The sequence below is a fragment of the Numida meleagris genome, chromosome 5 (assembly GCF_002078875.1).
Source record: "Numida meleagris isolate 19003 breed g44 Domestic line chromosome 5, NumMel1.0, whole genome shotgun sequence".
Classification (NCBI taxonomy): domain Eukaryota; kingdom Metazoa; phylum Chordata; class Aves; order Galliformes; family Numididae; genus Numida; species Numida meleagris.
The window spans coordinates 54,094,723-54,117,389 of record NC_034413.1 but is presented as its reverse complement, the minus strand read 5'-3'; the positions used below and the strand labels follow the sequence as shown (position 1 = coordinate 54,117,389).

Sequence of the window (22,667 nt, the reverse complement as noted above, 5' to 3'; positions counted from 1 at the left end):
CCCTTGAACAACATCAAAACAGCCATTTCAATTCATCCAAATGTTATTGTTTAATATTCAACATAATTACTATGAACACTTTTTAACATGGTTGATTTTTGTGCTGTCTCCTTGTGTGATCATGTGATTATGGTATTTATTACTTTTTAGAATCATTGGAATAAAAAGAATCACTGCACAATTAAAACAACTTTTACCTGTTTGAGATGAGCTCTTTGGCTGAATGTTATGCAAGACTCAAAAAAGAGCTTTGGTGGAAAGTATATTTACATGTATATACCTCAAAAACAGGCAACTTTGGTACAGCAATATGGCTCACTGAAACAATACTTCAGATACTGAGCAGTGCCTTCACTGTTGATAAGAGTTCTTGAGGTTTGACTGAAAGGCTCTTGGGCAGAATGTGTAGATGTCCTGTGTGATCTCCAAACAATATGTCAGTGATAAAGAAGTAGGAATAAATGGGGCGTAGATAAATTTCTGCTTTTTTTTTCTAAATTGCTTTACATGAAAAAAAGCTAGTATTTGAAGAATAAGGTATTCAGGTCTAGTGGTAAGGAAAGCATTATTATTAGTTACAAAGCCAGCTTTTATCTTTTGTTATTCAACAGAAGAACAGAGACAAATACAATAAAAAATGAAATCTTTATTTTTTTTGGCTCATTTGTAATATTTTTATGTTGTTTATGATGATAACAATTTCCTGCATGCATTTCACCAACACATTACAAGTCAAAAGCATTAGTAAAAGAAATATTATACATTTAATGTTAGCTTGTGTATGAAACACAAAGTGTCCTGCTGTCCTTGGATTATACAAATGTGCCATTTTCTTCTTGGGAAATTTTGTGGGTCCTATTTGTACAGGTCTAGTGCAGTGTGATTCAAAAAGAATAAGAATAGTCTATGTAAACAGATACTGCAAAATAGCGAGGATTTCATGAATGATGAGACTATCTTAGAACTTCTGATGTGGTCAGCACTAGAAATTCACGCATTTCCCTAGTACTTTCCTTGCTATGTCCAGTTACCAGATACAACTATTTGGAAACAGTAAGCTGGGTTCCAGATTTACACAATTTACTTCACATTGAAATATAATATTAAAACATGATAGTCTACAAATACTTCTTTTCTTATAGAATGATTCCAGTTTGAAATTACTGTGGTTAGAAAGTAAGCTGAGTGAACGAGGAAAGAAATATAAGAAATAGTGATCTAAACTTGAAGACACTCTTCTTATATACATAACTGTTGCCAAATGGTTTTTCTTTACAATATTTATAAATGCTAACCACATTTTCAACAGGTTAAACAGTTTGAAATATGGCCTGTACAGTCTGATTCTACACGACATAGTAGCCACTTCAAATTTAAAATGCAAAACTAAAGAAGCTCATCAATAGCTGCAAACTATTGCTTAATGATGTGAAAGAATGAGGTCTGGTTGGACAACTTTATTCAACTTGCCACTGACATATGGCTTCCTACATTGGAGGCAGTGGAAGGAGCAAGATACAGCAGCAAAAGTGTTGACATGCATCAGTGATGCTCTCCAAACTATCTATAATGACACAGAATACAAAATGTTCACTTGAGCTTTTCCAAGTTACCCACATTGTGGTACATATCTGATGCAATTCAGTGAATTCAGTGTGGCAAAGCCATTTAGTTCTACACTCAAATGTTCACGGCAGTACACCGTTAGTATTTACATAGCAAAGGATATTTATTGGATGTTGGCTTTAATGAGAGAACACAGTAACTAAAGAATAATCCAGGAAAAAAGCTTAAAAAGTATTTAAAAAAAAAGAAAAAATCTCCCAGGTATATTTTGGTAAAGCTATTTTTTCTAGTGTAGAAACCATACAATATTTTTTTTAGCTGTGAATATTTTCACACAAGCTTCATGCTTAATGATTTGCATAAAAATAAGTCATTGCAAATTCCTCTATATTAGAGAAAACTTTCCAGGCACATTAATCTGGATGTACGTAATCTAGATGCATCCATACAAGTAGTTAGGATGCCTCACATTAAAAAGCAACCCTGAAACATGGAAGTTCTTAAAATCTTTAGCTTTGTGCAATGTCATATTTTTATTTAGACATGACTGATAAGTGCAACATGCCTATGCAAATCACTTGCATCTGTACATAATAGAGAGTCTGAGAGTAGAACACTTGGTCCTCGTACCTCTTTCCCCAACATAAAACCCATTTACAAAAATAGTCACGTATAATAGTAAACAACCTGTGAATTAAAAAATGATACACTAATACCAGTTTTGTAAAAATATGACAGATGTAGCTGTTGAATTACAAACAGTGAATAGAAGTACTGTTCTACATGTTTGGCAGTATGTGAAACACAAAAAAGTATAGCTTTGCACGTATTTCAAGCTCCCTGTTCTCTGTGGAGCCGCTTTATCCCTCATTCTTAGCAGTGTCAGCTGTAGTGAAAACAGTAACCTCTTGTCAGGTTTGTTACTCTGGTTCACAGAGTCACAGTTTGATGATGAAGATTTACTGTTTTGTTATAGGCACTGACCTTAAGTATATATATAATGTATATATATGCACACACACGCGCGCACACACACACATATATGTAAAAACTGTCAGTTTGGCATGAGCCTCCTGCAGGAGTCCAGTTGACGCTTCATTCTCAAAGACTGTAAACAAGTTGTCCCACAAGCAGAATTCTTACATTTTTTTTTTTTTATTTTCCCTGACATCTTTACCTTTGTAGTTCTTTTCTGCTTTGTCTTTCTCATATTTTTCTTTATCTGGCTTTGTTACACTATCATAGGATGGTGGGGAAGTTGTAGAGGAGCTCTCATCTGTTTTTTCTGGAGTGGAGTTCCCATTTAGTTTATCAATAATTGTCTCTTTTATAACTTGTCTATCTCCTTCTTTGTTTTTATTTTTGTTATATATACTAGATACTTTTTTAACCTTTTGCTTTAAAAGGTAACGCCTGTAAGCACGCTGAATAATGAGAGCAGATACCTCCTCCTGTTTCCGTTTTAATGTGGTTGTGATTGGTTCATAGGAGACTTTGGAAGGATTGGCTGCCATAAATCGGTCTTCCATCTGTATTCTGAGGGCATCCATCTCCCCACTTTCCCCTAACACACGCTTTGTGAAAGCAAACAAAATGTCAAGGCAGTGAATTCTGTCACCGCTTACCATGGGCAGATCCATTGCAATCAGCTGGACTTTGTTTGGTTTTGCTATGAGAAGAGGAGGATCTAACGAAGCTGCAAAATCTGATAGTTTACTGAACTCTATGAATTGTGTTGCATCTGGATCGAACTTCTCCCAGACTTCATAGAACATCTCAAAGTCATCCTCGCTCAAGGGCTCGGCACTTTCTTCAGTTGCAACACTGAAGTTCTCCAGAATCACAGCAATGTACATGTTCACCACCACCAGAAAGGATATGATGATGTAGCTGACAAAGAAGAAAATCCCAACTGAAGGGTTGCCACAGTCGCCTTTAACAGAGCTCCCTGGATGATCTTTATGAGGGTCACAGTCCGGCTCCCCACTGTTAAGAATTGGGGCCAACAAGCCATCCCAGCCAGCAGATGTGGTAATTTGAAATAGGCAGATCATGCTGTTGCCAAATGTTTCAAAGTTGAACATGTCATCAATTCCAACTTCCCTCTTAACGTAGGCAAAGTTGGACATGCCAAATATCGCATAGATAAACATGACCAAGAACAGCAGCAGGCCAATGTTGAACAAAGCAGGTAGAGACATCATCAGAGCAAAAAGCAGAGTGCGGATTCCCTTTGCGCCTTTGATGAGACGCAGGATGCGACCTATTCTGGCAAGTCGGATGACTCGGAACAAAGTAGGGGACACAAAATATTTCTCAATCATCTCAGCTAAGAACATACCTAGAGAAGAAAAAAGAGTGCTTAAAATAACATTTCAATGTATTCATTCATTACTTATGGAAATATTTATTTCTTGCTGTCCTGAAAGCAATCAGAATAGGAAGTCTCTGCCTTTTTATTTTCAGACATGTAAGGTAATGTCAGAATTCCGGAGAAGATCATACAAGTTTTTACTTTTTATTCAAAGCAATTATAATAGCACTGTGTTTTCCATATATTGATACAATATCTAAGAGAAGAAGGGAAATAAGTAAAAGAAAGAAGTCATTTTGTGACAAGGTAGTTTAGTGTCTGTCTGAGTTCCAGTTTTTTCTAAAAAGGCCCAGAAAGAGAAGTTTATCTCTTAGATGTGACTAGTTCTTGATGATAAGCCTACTGCTTTCTTTTGTGAAAGAATATATTGGCTTAATTTATGCAAATTAATGTTGTTTTTTTTTACCTGAGGATCTGCACTGCATTCAGAAAAGCTTCTCTCAGGTTTATTGGAAAGTCTTTGAGACTATTTTTTCATATGACTAATTTACACATTGGAGAGTCAATAACTTCTAGCTGACAGAAATCTAAATATTCACCAAGACCTCAGTTAGAAAAAGGAATTAAAAATCCCTCCCCCTTCGTATACTCCTGTTCTCCTAATGAAAGCAAATCTGTGGTGAGCATATACCAATAAACACTTATAAATGTGTATGTATTAATGGAATGTGCCAAATAGATCGTTCATGTCCTTTGATGTTAAAGATGGTAACTGAACCTAATAAGAGTAATAAAAATCTCATATGCAACATTTAATGCATTTTATGCTATAAAGTATGGAGATCTGAATCAAATTGCATTGAAAACAGAAAAATTCATATTCTTGAAACAGCTGCTCTCTTTTCCATCCACTTGTTCTTTCTTGAAAGGGAATTGCTCTTACCTACTATGGAGAGAATCACAACCACGAAATCAAAAATATTCCAGCCTATAGTGAAGTAGTAATGGCGAAGTGAAATCAGTTTGAGGACAAATTCTCCAGTGAAAAGGATAATGAACACAAGGTTAATCCGAGATAAAATTGTTTCCATTTCTTTACTCTGGTCATCAGTTTCTACCATCATCGTGACCATATTAAGGCAGATAAGTATCATGATGCTGATGTCAAATACTTGTTTGGTGACAAAATCAAAGACCATGCCTTGGAATTTGTTCTGCAAAAATAAAGACAGGATACTCCTTATACTCTGAAAATATTTGCTTTCAGAAATATCAAATGGGAAACCAAGTCCCTGCAAGATCTTGGGAATGCAGAGCAAGGCCCATTCACAATACATCTGTTAATTTACACCTAGCCCTTGTTGGATTTTGTCTAGGCCTTTTATAGTGGATGAAGAAATGTACCACTGTTGAGTGAATGAATAGAAAGAGAAGCACTGAAATGATAATACCAATAACATTTAAAATTGATAATATTATTATAAAAAGGTGGTATAACTTGATACTGGACAAGTACCCGCCAAATAGAAACTCATTTTCTGATTCTTATCCTTAGCTGGCTTTAGAATACCAACCCCTAGGGGTCTCTGTCTTTGTTAAATTAGTTGTGCTTGGTGAGACTGTTGGACAGCTGAAGTTATCCTGGTTTCCCTTACTACTTAGCTAATTGTTTATGGCTGTATGCTTTTCCTTAGAGTTCACCACCCAGTGAACAAGGTGCAACAAGTATTTTCCTTTCCAAACTCTGTAGAATTTCAGGAAATAACAGAGTGCTCTCTTATCTTAGAGGCAAACATATTCTAGTTTATCCTGTACTCCCCAGGGCATTCTTTTATTCCGTGAAATTATTTTTCTCTTTCACATTAAGTGACCAGTGCCCCCTTCTGTCTGCAACAACAATAGCCAGTGCATCCCCACTTCCTACAAATTCTCTGGAAGAAACAAAGTTTATCCAAAGGAAACAAGGACCAGTAAATGAGCCAATTAACTGTAATTTTCTAGGGCTCAGGCAGGGAATTATGAAACTTATCACATTAACGTTATTAAATCCAACACTTCATATTTCAGAGTCTGTATTTTTAAAATAAATATGAAAGATCTACTCACTCAATTAAAAAAAAAGAGAAATTATACCTTATTAAAAAAAAAGAAAAAAAAGAAACATTTTCCTTCCAGGCATATAACTTTCTCTTGTTGGGTAAAATCATATTCCCAGATGAATATTTAGTAGTAGTGCTATTAAAGTCAAATAGTTCTTACCACTGGCCTTGGAATAGGTTTCTGTGGTTTTTTGGATCCCAGTTTTTTCATTGCATTGTAATATTTCTTCTGTTCTTCTGTCATAAATATATCCTGACCTCCAAAGTAAAGAAATAATACCAAAACTAATTACTAACATGTTCAGCATTTAACTACAGTATGCCTGTCTGACATTTAATATTACATTTATATTTCGTCTAACAAAAGTGAATTTTTTAGGTGTTTGTTTTTCATATAGTGAGCACATACACACACAAATACTTGCTAGTGTCTTCTGACAGTTGACTTTTTTCCAGTGTCCTTATGTTCACTTTTGCTGACATGGCTAAAATGGTTCTTATTATAACAATGCTGTTAAAGAACTTGCTAATTAGAATTTTAGTGCACAGGAGCCTGTGTAGTGCCTTACATGTCCTAAATTCTAGATTAACTTTTAGGCTAGACAGGTCTAAAAGTGGGGTAAGTTTGAGGTTTAATGTGTGAAGGGAATCATGGAATCACCAACGTTGGAAAAGACCTACAAGATCATCCACTCCATCCTTGACCACCTCCAGGTTCGGTAACTCCACCACCTCCCTGGGCAGCCCATTCCAACGCATGACTATTTGAAAGACTATTTGAGTCTAAACTGAGGGCAAAAAACTTCTCAGTTGATGGGAACTTCAGAAAAGTAACCCAAGTCATGCCATAGCAAATTAATAATTTAAAAAATCCTCAAAATTGGCTAGTTCAAATGCGATGGTGTTTTCAGATGCTAATGCTGCCAGATGTGCAACTGACTGAATTCCAGTGTAAAGTGAATTGTACTTATAAATGAATCTGAACTACGTCAGGTGGAAACATAGTGTGAAAGTCACTGTCTGCTAAAGTGGATATCAAAGACAAAAGCCTATTCTGTTTGGTAAATTTAGCCCCAGATGTGTTTATGGTTCTTTTAGAATCATGGAATATCCTGAGTTGAAAGGGACCCATATGGATCATTGAATCCAACTCCTAAGAAACAGGAGAATATTTTCACACACAAAAATATCTATCATTCACAACTGGGTTTTACCCCAGATTCTATTTTATACTGCTGCTTTTTATGTAGTAATCAAATAAAACCAAATCAGATGAAGCTGCTTTTTCACAGCATGCAAAGGTTTACAGTTATCCTCACGTGATAGTTCTATTCAGAAATTGAAGGCTAAGAATCATGAGGCTTCAAAATATTTTAAATGCAATTGTGATTTTATATTTTTAAGATTATTTTAATTATTACATGCATAATAATTATTTTAAATATTTTAGATATTTTAAACATACTTGTATGTTTAAAACACATATGTATGTGGAAAAATATCCTTCCTTCTATACATACACTTTATTATTTCTAATATTATACATTAATTTCTTTATGTCTAACAAGCTCATCTCATTTCTCAGAGCTCAGGTGTTAGAATAACAGAGTTCTTTCATATACATTTTTACTTATATCTTTAAGCCTAGGCATGAGATCTCTTGGATTTTTAAGCCACTCTTTATTCAGTTTGCAGAATTAGCATCTATTATATGAACATATTTTCATATTGTAGATTCATTAGGTGTCAACAGTTTATAAGAGTCTATAAAATTAATTATTAAATTCAAAAGGAAACTCTCCTATAGCAGATAGTGTTACATCTAATCAAAAGAGTAACACAAATTCCCTTCTTATATCTTCATTTTAGCTCTTACACAATTTGTAAATTACTGTCAACAGACTAGTAACGATTTGTCCTTCAAAATGCTGTAATACAAATGTCAAAATCACATCACAGAGATTATGTTAAAAAAGAAATTTTTATCCAATGAAGCAAAATAGCTTTTGTTTTTCTTAGCCTTATAGCAATAAATTGTTAATTCATTATAATTAATGATTTATAGCAATAGACAAACTTTTTATATACTTATCTTCTTTTTTTGTTGGTTGAAGTTGTCTATAATGACACCAATGAAAAGGTTCAGTGTAAAGAATGATCCAAATATGATAAAAATGACAAAATAAAGATACATGTACAGATTGTCCTCATACTTAGGTTGATCTTCTACCTACAAAATATTATAAATTTTATTAATCAAAAGAGCAGTAAATGTAAGAAAAGACTATATAAATTATAAATAGGTATATGTTATTTCAGCACTCAATTAATAAAAAGACCCTATATATCCTTTCCTGTCAGTATTTGGAGAATTGGAAGCTGACAGAATGATTATTCCTATGGAACTTTAATGTAAATGCACACAGATATGTGTTTATGTATGTACATACAAACAAAGCTCCTGGCATAGATCATGCTTTCTATAAACTTTTCTGAATTTTATTAAACTGAGCCAAATTTCTAAGGAGGATCTTGCTACAGTCTTAGTTCTTCCAGGTTTCACATCTCTGACAATGCCTGCATCTCAACTGCACAGCAAGCTACAGCAGAGAAGTTGAAGTTAATTAAATAGGATATGTATTCTGACAGATGAGTATCACTGTGTGATGACTGATTATCACTAGTGTGAATGTAACCTATGCTGTGTAGAACTAGTTCAGGTATCTGTGTTGCACTTTCTTATACTAGGTAAACACAGTTGAAGTTTTCTAGCCAAAATAAAATTTTAATTTCTAGAAAACAACAGATGGCCTTCAACCTTAAAATCTAATCACACTTAATAGCTGAATAACAGAAGTGGTCAGCCTAAATAAACAATGAAATGTGTGGCTGTAAAATTTAATGAAAAATAAATAAATTTAATCTATTAGAATTATGTTATATAGTGTTACATTATATAATCATAATAATTTAAGGAAGTCATTAAATGCCATCTTGTCTGTTTTATTTCATTTACATTACCTTTTCCAAAAAAGATCAAGTTAAGTGAATTTAATTCACATTATTAGACTAGAAAGAAGTGGCCTTAAGATATGTGGAAAAAAATGTACATTCATGCTGTTAATAATTCTTAATGTTATTGTATGTGTAATTATTTAACACTATACTAAATTAAATATATCAGAATATAACCAATAAATTATTTTTGAAAGTCTTACACTTACATTTCTTGAATCAACTGCAGCATACATAATATCCATCCATCCCTTGAAAGTAGCCTAGAAGTAAAATACAGTTGTTTTATCTACTCTCTAAAATTTGGAGTGTGAAAAATAACGAGGTTTCAGCATTTGGACCTTTACTTTTAATGAAATCATAAAAAAAATTTATAAGCCATATTGAACAAACAGGAATATTAAAAGATTTTTCAGAGTACTACTGATTTTTTTATAAATTATTTTTAGGTATTTCAAAAATATTAACACTGGGCTCTCTCAGCACAGGCTCAGTGTGTGTGGAGATGCAGGTGTTTACCTTGCAGATGACCAGTGGTAGGCTGGGACATCAATGCTGTAGATATTTAGGCACAATTTACAACCAGTCACGGTGACAGCCATTTAAACAAGCTTACAGCATGAATTGATGGATTCTGCAACGCAGCTTCTGTGCAGATATTAACATGTATCTGAATGTTTTGCCTATGGCCATACTTCCATGATATTTTTAGAAATGTTTTAATCCCACATAAGTAAAAGGAATAGACTCTATTCATAAGCAAAATATACATTGGTTCTTGAGGTGTATGATTTACAGAAGACCTCAGGAACTGTGAAAGAGCTGTGGTTAAATTTATAAAAACTTGTGCAGAGTTCAAGTAGAGACTTTATCTAGGTAGTATAATAAGTAAAAAATAGATTTGTCCTGATTGCTGTAAGGAGGCTATTTTCATGGAGAGTGAATGTCTGTTTGCAGAAGAACACCGAAGAGATGGTAGGACATCCTAGCTGAAAGTGTGAGTGCCTTCCTGTCAGCCGAGTATCCATAATAAAGGAAAAGAGATAAAAAGTCTGTGAAATGAACAGGTAAAGAGCATATCTTCTGAGGAGTGTCTGGTGAGGAACCATTCCAAGGAGTGTATTTGCATCTGTGTCTGCTAAAACTGAGCTCTCATGCTTTGGTACAATTGCCAGTTTCCACAGCAGAAGATTTGTGCTCTAGGAGAGTTCATATCTGGATGAATCTTTCAATGTAGTGCATATTTACTAGGAAGATATGCTTGGAGCCAAGCGTAATGGATCTTTCTGCCTCAGTTGACAACTGACAACCTTTTGGTGTACTTTGCATATCATCATTAGAAAAGGAACAGAGTTTGATAACAGTTATAACTACAAGAGGGGTAGAGAGAATGTTAAGTGGAGACATTCAGCTGAAGAAGTGATGTGATACATGCCCAACGATCCCTTAATCTCAGCAGAAAAAAAACAACCTGAAGAGAATATTTAAAAAAGAAAATAATGAAAAATTGGAACAAAAAGAAATAAAGAAGGAGAAGAATGAAAGCTCCACAGTAGTCATATAGAAATTAAAGACTAATATTGACTGGATGGGTGATATGGATAATGTTCAGATGCAGCTTGCAGAGACTAGAAGTATACATTATACTTCTTCAGAGGCAAGTATTGGTGATAATGGTTCACTTCAATCCCTAGTACTAGAATGGCAATGACATATGAAGTTACAGATTTTGTGCTATCATTCAATACTACAACTCATAACTTAAGGGTCACTTTGCCTTCACAAACAAAATTCTACAAGCAAGGTAGTTAAACCGGGAATCAAGGTCATCTAGGGATACTGACCAACTCTGAGATAGAAGTTACAAGCACATCTTCCTTAGAAAACTTTGGGGTACCAGACCAGTAAAAATCCCATGATATTTCTGACATCTCTTCATACACTAAAGCTGTATGTCAAACTGCAGACAAGTGATTCACCAGAGCTCAAACATTTAAGCATAATTGCTTGCTTGCTTGCTTGCTTGTGTTTTGGGTCAGATATCAGCTATCAGAATAAGGAGCCTCTGGCATAAATAAAAGGAACACTCAGTACCTTGTACAAAAACATCTCTGTACCAGAGAGTGTGGGAAAAAGACTTGAAGGGGAAATATAATTTACAGACTTTGTATTAGTAATGATAATTTATAGAATAAATGTCATGCTATACAAAAACATCTAATACTACATTATATGTAACACAATATATATTTAGTTTATTATAATGGCTTCATAAAACCATTCATAGAATAGGAAGCTTATAAATCATGAATATAATTTTTGTTGTAAAAGTATTTTACATTTTCCTGTTTAACCACAATATAATGTCTTCATGGTTTCATGTATTTCTTAATGAAATATATGTATTTTAGGAGCAAATGCTGTTTGTCTGCAAGCATCAAAAGAATTTGTTATGAAATGATCCTAATAGTCAGGATCTGTTCGTCAGTAACTATCCATACTCAAACCCTTGTAGAAGTATTGTACTACAGGAAGAATTGTCTCCATGCTACATGAAACGCTGGATGCCCCAATCACAGATGTTCTATTACTTATGATTCCTTTCCCTAACCCACTTCAAGGTCTGAAAAATCATTCCCCTTTAAACCTGCACTGGAGATCTTCTGAGTTATTATATTCTTACTGTTATATCTAATGACAAACTGGTTCCTTAGATGAGTGTAGACATGAAGAAAAATGCACTCTATCTTGACCTGTTGACAGGAAAAATAATTTCCTAGTGCCAAAATGTGCTGAGATTTATGGATTTTAAATGTGAAAGATGTTGCTGTGGATTTGTAATGATATCCAGGAACAGATTATATGGGAGGCATTGGCAGTAGTTGCTCGCATCAGACCACTCAGCTAGGATGTCTGGCTTTTAAACTGCTGTCTGCTTTCCTGTCTTAGAAGATAACTAAGCTCATAAAGGAGCAGACAGACCTTTTCAATAATTAGAGGGACCCCTGAATCTTTTCTACAGGGACAAGAAATTAAATCCATTTCTTAAGTTTATATTGTGCAGCACTTGTACAGATTCTTGTACGTCTTTCCACTTAAAAAGACATTTTTATCATCACGATGAGGCTGTATTGTCTAGCCTGAAAAGTTACTCTACTACTATTCATTCAAAAATTGCAAGTGAAAGTGCAGTAGAGGCTTTTTCAAGTTCTGTTGTGTAAGCCATACATCATTGCTATAAGGAAATTATTTCTCTGCTTAGCAGACGTATATTGCCCATTTATCCAAGACTTCTTTAAAGAGAGCAAAAAGAAAAAAATATGAATTTACTTACTACTTGAAGCAGAGCAAGATACCCAGCTCCTACATTATCAAAGTTTACTTTCACATTTTTCCAGCGGGCACTTTGATTGTTTTTTATGAGTTCCTCACACTGAGTATAATTGTTGACATCACTGACATCAAACATCTCGCCAGTTGTGGTGTTGACACAGTGATAGAATTTTCCAGCAAACAGATTTACTCCCATGATGCTGAAGATGAGCCAGAAAATAAGACAAACCAGCAATACATTCATGATAGATGGAATTGCTCCTACAAGGGCATTTACAACCACCTATTAGAGAAATTAGAGAAAATAGTCAGTTTATGAACAGAAAAATTAAAATACTTTTAAGATGTTAGAGCTATTTTAATATGCAATAGATAGATAAAATGTAACAATGTAGAAGTTAAGGGGGAAACATTATTTAAGGTTCAATAAAAATCACTAGTGAGATTACAAAAAACAAAAAATAAAAATGATATGAAAACAAAGACGATGAAAAAAAAGTGAAAACAAAAGAAAACCTGTTAGTAGCAAGATGGAGTCTTAGAATTTGTGTGCTCTAGAGAAAAAGAAAGAAAGTAATGTTAAATTCCAACAATACAAATCAAAACGTATAAATAAGAAATAAAGCAGAATAAGATCAATGAATAATGATGTGAAAGTCTAAATAAAAACGTCTGCATTTGAAACCATTACAAATTATTTTATTCACAGAGCATTTACATATACATCGGAAACAGTGTATCTTTAGCATCTGTTTACAATGTAACATAATTAAGCACCTTTAATTTAATAACAGCATCTATTATAAATCTTTGTTTTAAATTGCCTGTCTCACTGTAGTTGCTCTTCCACATATCCACATTTTTTTCAATTGCAGCACTTAATACAATTGAGCTGGCATATGTGAATAAGTGACAGTAAAAATCAGATGAAATCCCTTGACAAAAATGTTATTAATTACTTACTGTGATTGAACAAAAATGATATACAAGTAATTTCTTTTTACTAAACCATATTTACGTATAAGACTGTAGTAGTTTTATGTATAGTGAATAACTATGTATGGTTTTCAAAATAGTAGTATTTTTCAAATCTAGAACTTGACTGAAAATGCCTAAGATCAACAGAGGTTTTGCCCATTTATTAGATAGGAGTTTACATACTGTCTGTAATGCAAACTGTGCAAAACATAATGGTGATGTGTCACAGGACACGGTTTGCTGCGCTGGCTGGTGAGGCCACCTCTAGGATATCAGCAGCCTCTATCCAGACAGAAACCACACTATTTTGAGACTTAAGACTTGCAACTGAACTAAAAACATACTACAGCATCCAGTATTTTTAAGTGAAAGACTGAGGAGAAATTTCTCAATAACACTGCCTTGTAAATTTTTTATGTATCTATTTTTCCAGGAAATAGCTTAGTCTGTGTTTACAGCAGACAGCTGGTAATAGTTTTTTTTGTCAGATTCGCAGAATTTGAAAATAATAATTTCCTCAACAGGAAGGATTTAGCCATGTAGGAAGAGGAGTAAGATGGCAGCAGATGTATTTGTATGAAGTAAAGGACACTTGTTAAGAAAATGGTTTCCAGCTGTCCTCTATTTCCAGCCTCATCCATATTTCAGGTATTTGTTCAGAGAACCCTCCCTTAATATTACAGCATGTGTTGTGGGATCCTTTTCCCAGACTGATAGATGGAGAGCCACAGGAAAGCTTTAGCTGCCTTTTTTCCCACTTTTTCCTTTTTTTTTTTTTCCTGGCTAATCCTGTTCCATCTGACAAACTAAAAGAGAATGGAAATTAACTAACTTCAGAAATTCTTGAGAAAAGTCCCCTACTAAACTGAAGGAAAAAAAAGCCATCTCTATTCTTTTCCTTTTTCATCAAGGTCTGCAAATAAATGGAAATTTTAACAGCCACAGGGCTGGGATAACACAACTATACAGCAGTGAGCAGGCAATTTTGAAGAGCTTAAGATCTAATATCCAAAATCTAGCTATATACATATCTTGTGCTTAAGAAGACATTGAAAGCTTTTTTCCCATTTTTCCACGAATTCTCCATATGGAGTTGTTTGAAGGAGGCATGAGTCTCATAATTCTACGTTAATTTTTGTATTCATAGATTTATTTACGCTCATTCATTTTTTCTCACCCTCATTCCTTCAAATCGCGACAAGGCTCTTAAAGGTCTTAAAGCTCTTAATGTCCGAAGCGATTTAATGGCACCAAGTTCAGAATAGCCCAAAGCATTGGCTATTAAACTAACCAATGAGACCTATAAAAAGAAATATATTAAAAGTCATTCTACAGTTTATTTAAGAAGAATACAAATTAAATATACAGAAAGATCAACAGAAAGATCAGTGGAAGAAAGCACTAGCTTAGTGACATTAGAGGACCAATCCCATGATTTTCATATTTTCTGGTATGCTATATGGAGGCAGATTTGGACAAGGAATATATGCTATGAAATAGCTGTTATAGCTGAATAAGGTTTAAAAGTCAGACGAAAGCACAGTCTTGGTGAAGGATAAAGTCCTCAGAAATACCTGAGGATAAAAGAGCCATACTTTCATTAACATTCATTAAGATTCAACCTTCCCAACACTTTAAATTTCTGATTATATCAAGACAGTTTATTAACTACTGACATTATTCGTATCTATAATCACTACGAATATGCTTAATAATAAATTATTTCTAAATCAGAAGCATGTAACAGAACCAATAGCCAGTTGACTGAGGTGTTACATTCTCCTTTCCTGGTCAACTCGCTCAAAAACTCTTCTAAGTATAGGAAACATGCAATCTGTCTGATAGATGCTAACAGATGCTAGCCTTATAAAAGTAATTGTTTGATGATCTATAGCCACAGTGAGTTCCTGATTCATGTTTCAATGGATTTTCTATTATAAGCCATATATATAAAAAAAAAACTATATTAATAGTTTTCCAAGAAGACATTTCTGACATTCTCCAAGGTAGGGTATTGAACCAAATATAGCCGTTCTTATGCTTTGCTGTTATGATCCTATACTAATATAACTTTTTCAATATGTACTTGGTGAATAATTCTTAATTTCTGATATTTTACAGACAAGCATGCAAAGTTTATTTTGTTTAGATGCATAGATGCAAGTAGATTCTATTCCCTTACTTCCTGAATGAAAGCCTTCAGCTTCATGCATGTATCATATGGAATTCCCTTTCAACTGTAAAACTAGTAATTCATTAATTTCTGGATTATCCAATATTATCATGTTAGGATACACATAAGACACACTAGACTGTCTAGGAAGACAAATTGAAATCTCTGTTTGTATTTAGTTTGCCAATATGGGCATGTACATCTTCTTATTTCTTCTTATGAGGTCTTCAGGGCAGCAGTTGTCTTCTACTCTGTGCTTACACTATTTAGTATATTAGTACAATGTGACCCTGATCATTTTCAGAATGTTGCTGCTGAATTAGTTACTTTCAAAAGCTAACAAAAAAGACTGAGAGCACACTTTAATTAAATTACTTTATCTGTTATAACAAATAAGCATGAACTATTTTCAGCCATATTTCTGAGCTGAATAAATATATTAATCACCAATGTGATCAACTTTTAATGTACTACACAGCAATCCTAGTTGGGGGCATTTTTTTTCTCCCTTCAATTGCTCAAAAATTGCATTTCAAATTCTAGCATACATGTGTAATTTCAGTGTTGAGATACATGAAGATTAGAGATTTCATTCTACTTTCAGATAGATACATTACTGCCCTGCTGTAGTTGGCAAATACATTTTAAATGTTACTTCCATTTCATTCAAATAAAATTTATTAACACAGTAATTTAGAAATAAAGTGTCTATAACAAATAATAAGACTACCTTCTAAAGTACACATAGCATAAAATATCCACCTATAATTACATATTTTAGCAGAAAATGACACAATTTTAATAACTAGCAAACACACTGGATATTCCCAACTGCCCCATCTCCTTCCCAGATATCCTATCTCCTAGTATTGTATCTGACAAACAGAAGTTACAATCATTACAGCTGTACATTAAAACCTGGACATAATAATCTCATGACAGATGGCTTCTGAAAAAAGATGTGAGAAAAAGAATCAAGGTACAGGATGATGGATGCTCTAGAGCATCTGGTTGAACTGGTTTAATATATGACTGTCTGAAGCCTTAACTGTACACCTCTGCCAGTTAGAGTCCCCAGCCTAAGAGAATATGTCCCTGCTTCTCATTTAACTGCATACAAAATTCAGTATCTTAGCTTAAATCACTCATGAGCATATTTGAACTAATTTACCAGATTCTGATTTTGGGCAGATAAGGAACAGGAATTTTCCCTTCTGTCCCTTGCTACAGATGTCGCATCTAGCAGAAGCGTGGGGTGGAATTATGGCATAACAAGGTCTTAAATGGAGGTAGCCAGATGTGCCCAGGGTCATCTGTCTTTGCTGTTAACTGACAGAGCTGAAACACACTTTCTTGGTGTAATTTTTAAAATCTAAGTTGGTCACAATGACTGAAAGCAGCTGTGGCTATTTCTTGCATTGAGAGCTAGGTGTGTAAGATATTAAAGGTTGAAACTCTGAGGGACTATCAGTGTTTGCCCTTGAATAATTTTAAAGGATGAAGTTAAACACTTTGATTAAGTTTAGTCACTTGTAATGAAGAAGGGCTCACTACTGTTCTCACTTGGAGAATGCTACTGAATCACACCTGTTTAATCTCTCCACTAAAGCGGTGTAGATCCTCTTCTACAAGTAGGTAACATGAGTTCATATCTTTCTTTCAAAAGCTGTCTAGTTGTGCTAAAATAATTGCTGAATTAGCTTTAGGCACAGTAAGACAGTTTTTGACACTTTCTGGAACACTGAATGTAATTATTCAAAAGTAGGAGGTTCTGATGTCATTTGGCTTTTTATTTATAAAATTAAAAATTAATGGAAAAAATTGGCAAAATAAGCTGCTTTACTTGTGATGAAGATGATGTTTATAACTCGGAGAGCCTGCTCAAATAACAGCATCTCTGAGGCGAAACTGTCATTAAGAAACCATGGAGTATGGCTTAGAATAATCAGTTTAGTTTTATGTTACAAAAAGAATAATCAAAACATGAGTTGTAGTTTATTGAAAATAAATTCCATTCTTAACATAATCCTGGAAAGAGGCACCTGTCTATGTCTTTAGGATCCTCTTAGGAAAACTATTTATGCTGCTTGATACCAGTGCCTATTTTCAGGAAAGAGGTCAACAGTATAACCAAATTAATGTGGGCAGGTAAAACAAACATCTTCCACTTTGAGTTATGCGCCAGTTTAGGTAGGGTTGGGTCTTTTTTTGCCTCTGGTTGTCAAAAATCTGACATGTTTCTCTTATATGTTCACAAATAATAACTATTAATGGATCCAGATTTTATTCAAATTTCTCAAGAAATATGGTAGCTTGGGCAGAAACTACATTTGAGCGTAAACTACATACATGTCCAGAAATGGACAATTGCCCTAAGATGCCATCTCTGAGTTAAACACTGAGGATATGTATAGCCAGTGAACTGGGTCAGATAATGTGTGAAGGCAAGGGACCAAAATATTCTGGGAGTAAAACCAGCTTTGATCCCTTCTGACAACATAAGCAAGGCCTTTGCACAGAAGTATATCAGAGCTGGGAAGGCAGCCAAGAAACCCTGTATTCTCTTCTATCATAAACCCTGCCAAGTCACAGCTGATTTAACTATTGCAGATTGTCAACCAATTAAAACTAATTATTTTTTTTTAAGCAAATAACCACAGTTTTTTATTTTACTATAAGTGATAGTAGGATAGTTTGGGGGGATGAAGTTCTGAGAATTCAGGTGAAATCTAGACCAAATGTATCATTTCAGCAGCAAAACCGCAACGCTTGTAGAAGAAACTTGCACATAGTGTCTTATCGCTAAGAAATAAGTTAGTGTGAAGAAACTGCCATTAAAAATATAGCATGAAAGGTTCAAAATTAGTTTTTAGTTGTTTATTTTTTCATAAAATCTTAAGTTTGATAAATCCAATTAAGAATTAGCAAACTGATGGCCAGTGATCCTTTTCCTTCTAGGTATATAAACTTACTTTAAACAACACATCCAGATACAATGGGAATTTTTTTTTGCATGTTAGTAAAAAGATTACTCATTAGTAACAAGCTTTACAACATAAAGAATACTACCGTAGTGAGGTTTACAGTATTAGAAAATTACATACTTACATCAACAATCAGAAAGTCCAGCCAGCACCAGGCATTAGTAAAATATATTTGAAAACCATATGCTACCCATTTTAAAAGCATTTCCAAAATGAAAATGTATGTAAAAACTTTGTCAGCATATTCCAGCATAGTCTTGATAGTTTTACGCTGTTCAATATATATATCTTCAAAAGCCTGTGTAAAAATATATATTCAGGTATTACTAGTGTTTCACAGAATATAAATGATTAAAATAAGCAGCTCAGACATAATCTTTCCCCTTGTTCTTTTGTATCCTCTCACCTTGTTTCTCATCTATAACCATGCTGCAAATTGGAGCAACTTTATTCATCCTTGTCTGGGATTTCTCCAGTAAAGTGTATTGAATGACATATATATCCTATTTTACCATTGAAAGAGGAAACAAACTCAAAGCATGATTTTTTTTTCCGCTGTGGTATTAAAAACTGTTCACACATACACAAAAAAAATCCCTCTCTTAAACAAAAATCTCATCTGAGCAGTTTGAGAGATTACATTTTCATCCTCCATCAATCAAACTCCTGTCTAAAAGTCAAAGGGCGATGTATTTGCTCCAGTTTATGCTATGCACATTGAGAGTGTAGCAGCTGTTCGCCTCCAGTAAAGCTGGGAAGGTGGGCAATGTAAATCTTATTGGAAAACAGTTGATTGGTTTCATTTGCTATCACACTCTGTCTCCTGCCTCCAAAACAGCAACAGAATGAAGTAATACTTCAATTTCTCTATGGCACCATCCAAGGAATGGCAGAGACCAGAAGGAGTTAAGGGCTTGAAATCATACATTTAGCTTTATACTCACTGTTAACAGAGTTTTTTTGTACTCAAATCTTTTTACAAATATGCTGAAAATTGGTAGACAGTTTGAATCTAAAGTCACTGGCTTAAATAACATTGCTCTAGCTTTGCAGGGGGTAAAACAAAAGTATCACTGAAGAACTGCATGTAAAACAAACATTTTCAAGTTTGAACCAATTTTCAGTAAATAAATCATGAAATTGTGGAATAAAAGTAGTACACAGCTCCAATCAAAATAGGCCTTTCTGATACAATTTGAATTTTGCTGTTACTTGTGAGGAGATACCTAAATATTTCAGCATCTGCAGTTTTTTTTTTAACTTACTAGTGCTCCACTGCTGAGGAGAATCATGAAGACAATGAAAGTCTCAAACCAGTTGTGCTCAACTATGCTGTAGCAGGTTTTTCTAAGATTCCACCAGATTTTTCCTTTGCCATCCTCTATACTTACTTGGCAACATGGAAATTTCTGCACACAACCTGCATTAGATTAAGAAATATTAGGATCTAAAAGCAAATTATTCTCATGTAAATAATTACTGTGGTATCAAAATTGTTAGTAGCAGTAATTAATTTTATAATAATTTTTCAATTATTATGAATATTGCAGTCCTCTTCAATAGGATGCTATGTGAATTTAGATAATTAGTAATTTGGATTTAAATCATACAATACTACATGTAATTATGAGTAATCTACACATTCATATTTTTGACCATTAATATTTAATCATTCTTTTTGTTGACAGAATCTCACAGAAATGAAGTTCCAAATTTTAAGGGCTCTCTCATGTAATGAAAATGCATTCTGAGAATGGAAAAGCTAATTAAGTTTCTTAGTTACAAGATGTAAGCAACAGTCAGGCAGACAAAGTTACTCAAAGCCCAGGGAAACCCTGTTCTGGCATCCGATTTCCAGCATTCTAGGCTTTGAGCATTTTTTTTGTTTACAGGGGTCACGAAGTTCCAACAGATTTTAAAGAGTCCAGAGCTTAAATATATCTAATAATAATGCATTTTACTAATACATCTCTTAAATCAACAGTTATTTTACAACCTTCTGTAAAACAGGCTTCTGGTTCAAGAGCTTCTTCAGGTTCAATTTCTGCTTGCTCTCCCTCTCCAGGAGGGGCAATATCAACTGTGCTGCCTTCAGATGAACTGGATGCATTTAGTTTCTGCAAGTAAAGTTCCACAGAACAATTTTTTCTCATTAGATACACATTCTGTAAAAATTATACTGAATCAAATCTTGCCAGTCTCTGACTTTTGAAAATCACTATGATTACACTGATTAATATTCGTAAGTAAAACCACAGTAAGGAGGTGTACCTTGTATAGTTCTATTTCTCAATTTACCTTCTCATAGGGAACAATTAAATATGATTTGGCTACTGACCTGATCCACATACATGACTTCTGAATTCAAGGCTCCACGGTGTTATAACTGGAGATCTTATATATACCACACTCAAGCTGTTTTGGTATTTTTACTATACTAGTTTATATTGCAGAAGTGCCTCAGATTTCCCAGGAAAATGAACTAACAGAATGAACTAAACGAATGAAACAAATTAATCTCCACATTTATCTATGTGTCCACTGCAGATGGTGTTTTCACAAACCTAAAACATATCTGGATGAAAGGGTTGTACATTTAATACTAAATTTTTGCTTTTTTTTTTTTTCCCCAGAAAGCATAAATTACCATCTCTGAAATCTCTTCTTTGAATTCTTATCTCCTGTGAATACTGAGAGACCTCCTGAGGTCCCTTTCATCCTGAATTTTTCTGTCATTCTACCATTTGCATGTAGTGAAGTACTATAGTCCTCACTATGGTAAAAACACTCATAGATGCAAAAACTCCAACAAAGCCGCTCGCTTTACATAAATCTTTTTACCGAGTACAATGAAATTTGGATCAGGACAAACAGTTTATCAGTCATGCAAGACTGCCCATAATTTTCTTCTTTTAAGAAAGCACAGTTTGAATGGACAAACCCACTATAGCTGCATACATTTAATGCAAAAACTGAGCATAGAACTTATTTGTTTTCATTTGCCAGTATTGTTTATGTCTTAAATTTCTTCATCCAAAATACATTTTCTTTATTGTGAAATAAGGCTTGTAATCAGAAAGCAACATGTAAAAAAAAAGCACGGCACTGAAATTCTTCTGGTTTATATTGTGTAGCAGTAATTCATAGGAATTTAGAGGAGCATCCTGAATGCGCTTCTAACTTAAACACTGAAGTTGTTTATGAGGTGATGTAACAGAAAAGCATTTCATCACTGACATTTTTGCAGTTTTCAGCTAAGCGGGTCTGACCATGCAGTTTGACCTCTGTTAGAGTTTTCTGTACAATTTGTGAGAGAATTCTCGATACCAAGCACTTTTCACATTTAGCTTTCAAGGTAGCGTCATTTTTAGAAGAAATATAAAAAAAATTACTTGTTCAGATGATTTGAGTAATTTTACTTCAAATAACAGATGAAAACTTCTTAAAAAGGCAACACTGTGTATTCTGTCTTTCAGAGACACTGCTGCAAATTAAAATTAGTTATTTAGTTCTTCAGTTCAAATTGGGTCCCTTCAGAAAAAATGTAATGGGAGCTGAGAGATTTTTTGAAGCAAATGGCATGCATCTCTTTATGTAATTTGGTAAGCAATTCTTCTCTCATATTCAACTCACATGAGATGATTTATGTTTAAAAAGAATTTATACTGAGTGATAGGTAATTTCAGGGCTATTTCAAGAAGCTCTTTTGCTCTCACATGGATATGTAGTCAATATGGAGTCAGTCAGACCTCAGCTTACATGGCTGTAACTGCATTGTGACAGAGACTTGTTGCATAATGGAAAAATTTCTGACAAGCATACTGGTATTAGCTTGAAAACCACTCTTTCCCTTTCTAAATACCATGATCTGTTATACCTGGAAAATCACACCGACAAATGTGAAAAGATTTAAATAAGTACACTGACATTTTGATATTTCCAGTGGTTAGTTTATGCTTTGTAAACATGTATCATGTTTCCCTTTTCATACTGCACTTCCTGCCATGATTTCCAGCATTTCTGTACATAGAACAGTTACTCCTGTATTGCTTGTAACTGAATGATTTTACTGCTGGTCATGCAGTAACTGAACAAAAACATTCTGTGCTTTGTATAGTGGAAATATTTTGAACTTTGCTTTCTGTATTACATTTATGGACCAAAATGCACTTTACACTATATTAAGAATCATTAACACAGCACCT

At 34.1% G+C, this 22,667-nt stretch overlaps 1 protein-coding gene across 1 annotated transcript in view; it reads right to left on the bottom strand.

Moving 5' to 3' along the window:
- LOC110400420 (sodium channel protein type 2 subunit alpha-like) overlaps window positions 666–22,667 on the bottom strand; it is a 73,370-nt gene continuing 51,368 nt past the window's right edge. Inside the window, exons 20-29 of the mRNA XM_021400292.1 lie at window positions 20,459–20,579; window positions 19,728–19,882; window positions 18,587–18,760; window positions 14,483–14,605; window positions 12,329–12,610; window positions 9,204–9,257; window positions 8,072–8,209; window positions 6,140–6,244; window positions 4,824–5,094; window positions 666–3,907 (exon numbers count right to left, since the gene is read on the bottom strand). Of these exons, the coding sequence (XP_021255967.1) occupies window positions 2,706–3,907; window positions 4,824–5,094; window positions 6,140–6,244; window positions 8,072–8,209; window positions 9,204–9,257; window positions 12,329–12,610; window positions 14,483–14,605; window positions 18,587–18,760; window positions 19,728–19,882; window positions 20,459–20,579 (2,625 nt within the window). The 3' untranslated portion in view covers window positions 666–2,705. The remainder of the gene's footprint in view (window positions 3,908–4,823; window positions 5,095–6,139; window positions 6,245–8,071; window positions 8,210–9,203; window positions 9,258–12,328; window positions 12,611–14,482; window positions 14,606–18,586; window positions 18,761–19,727; window positions 19,883–20,458; window positions 20,580–22,667) is intronic.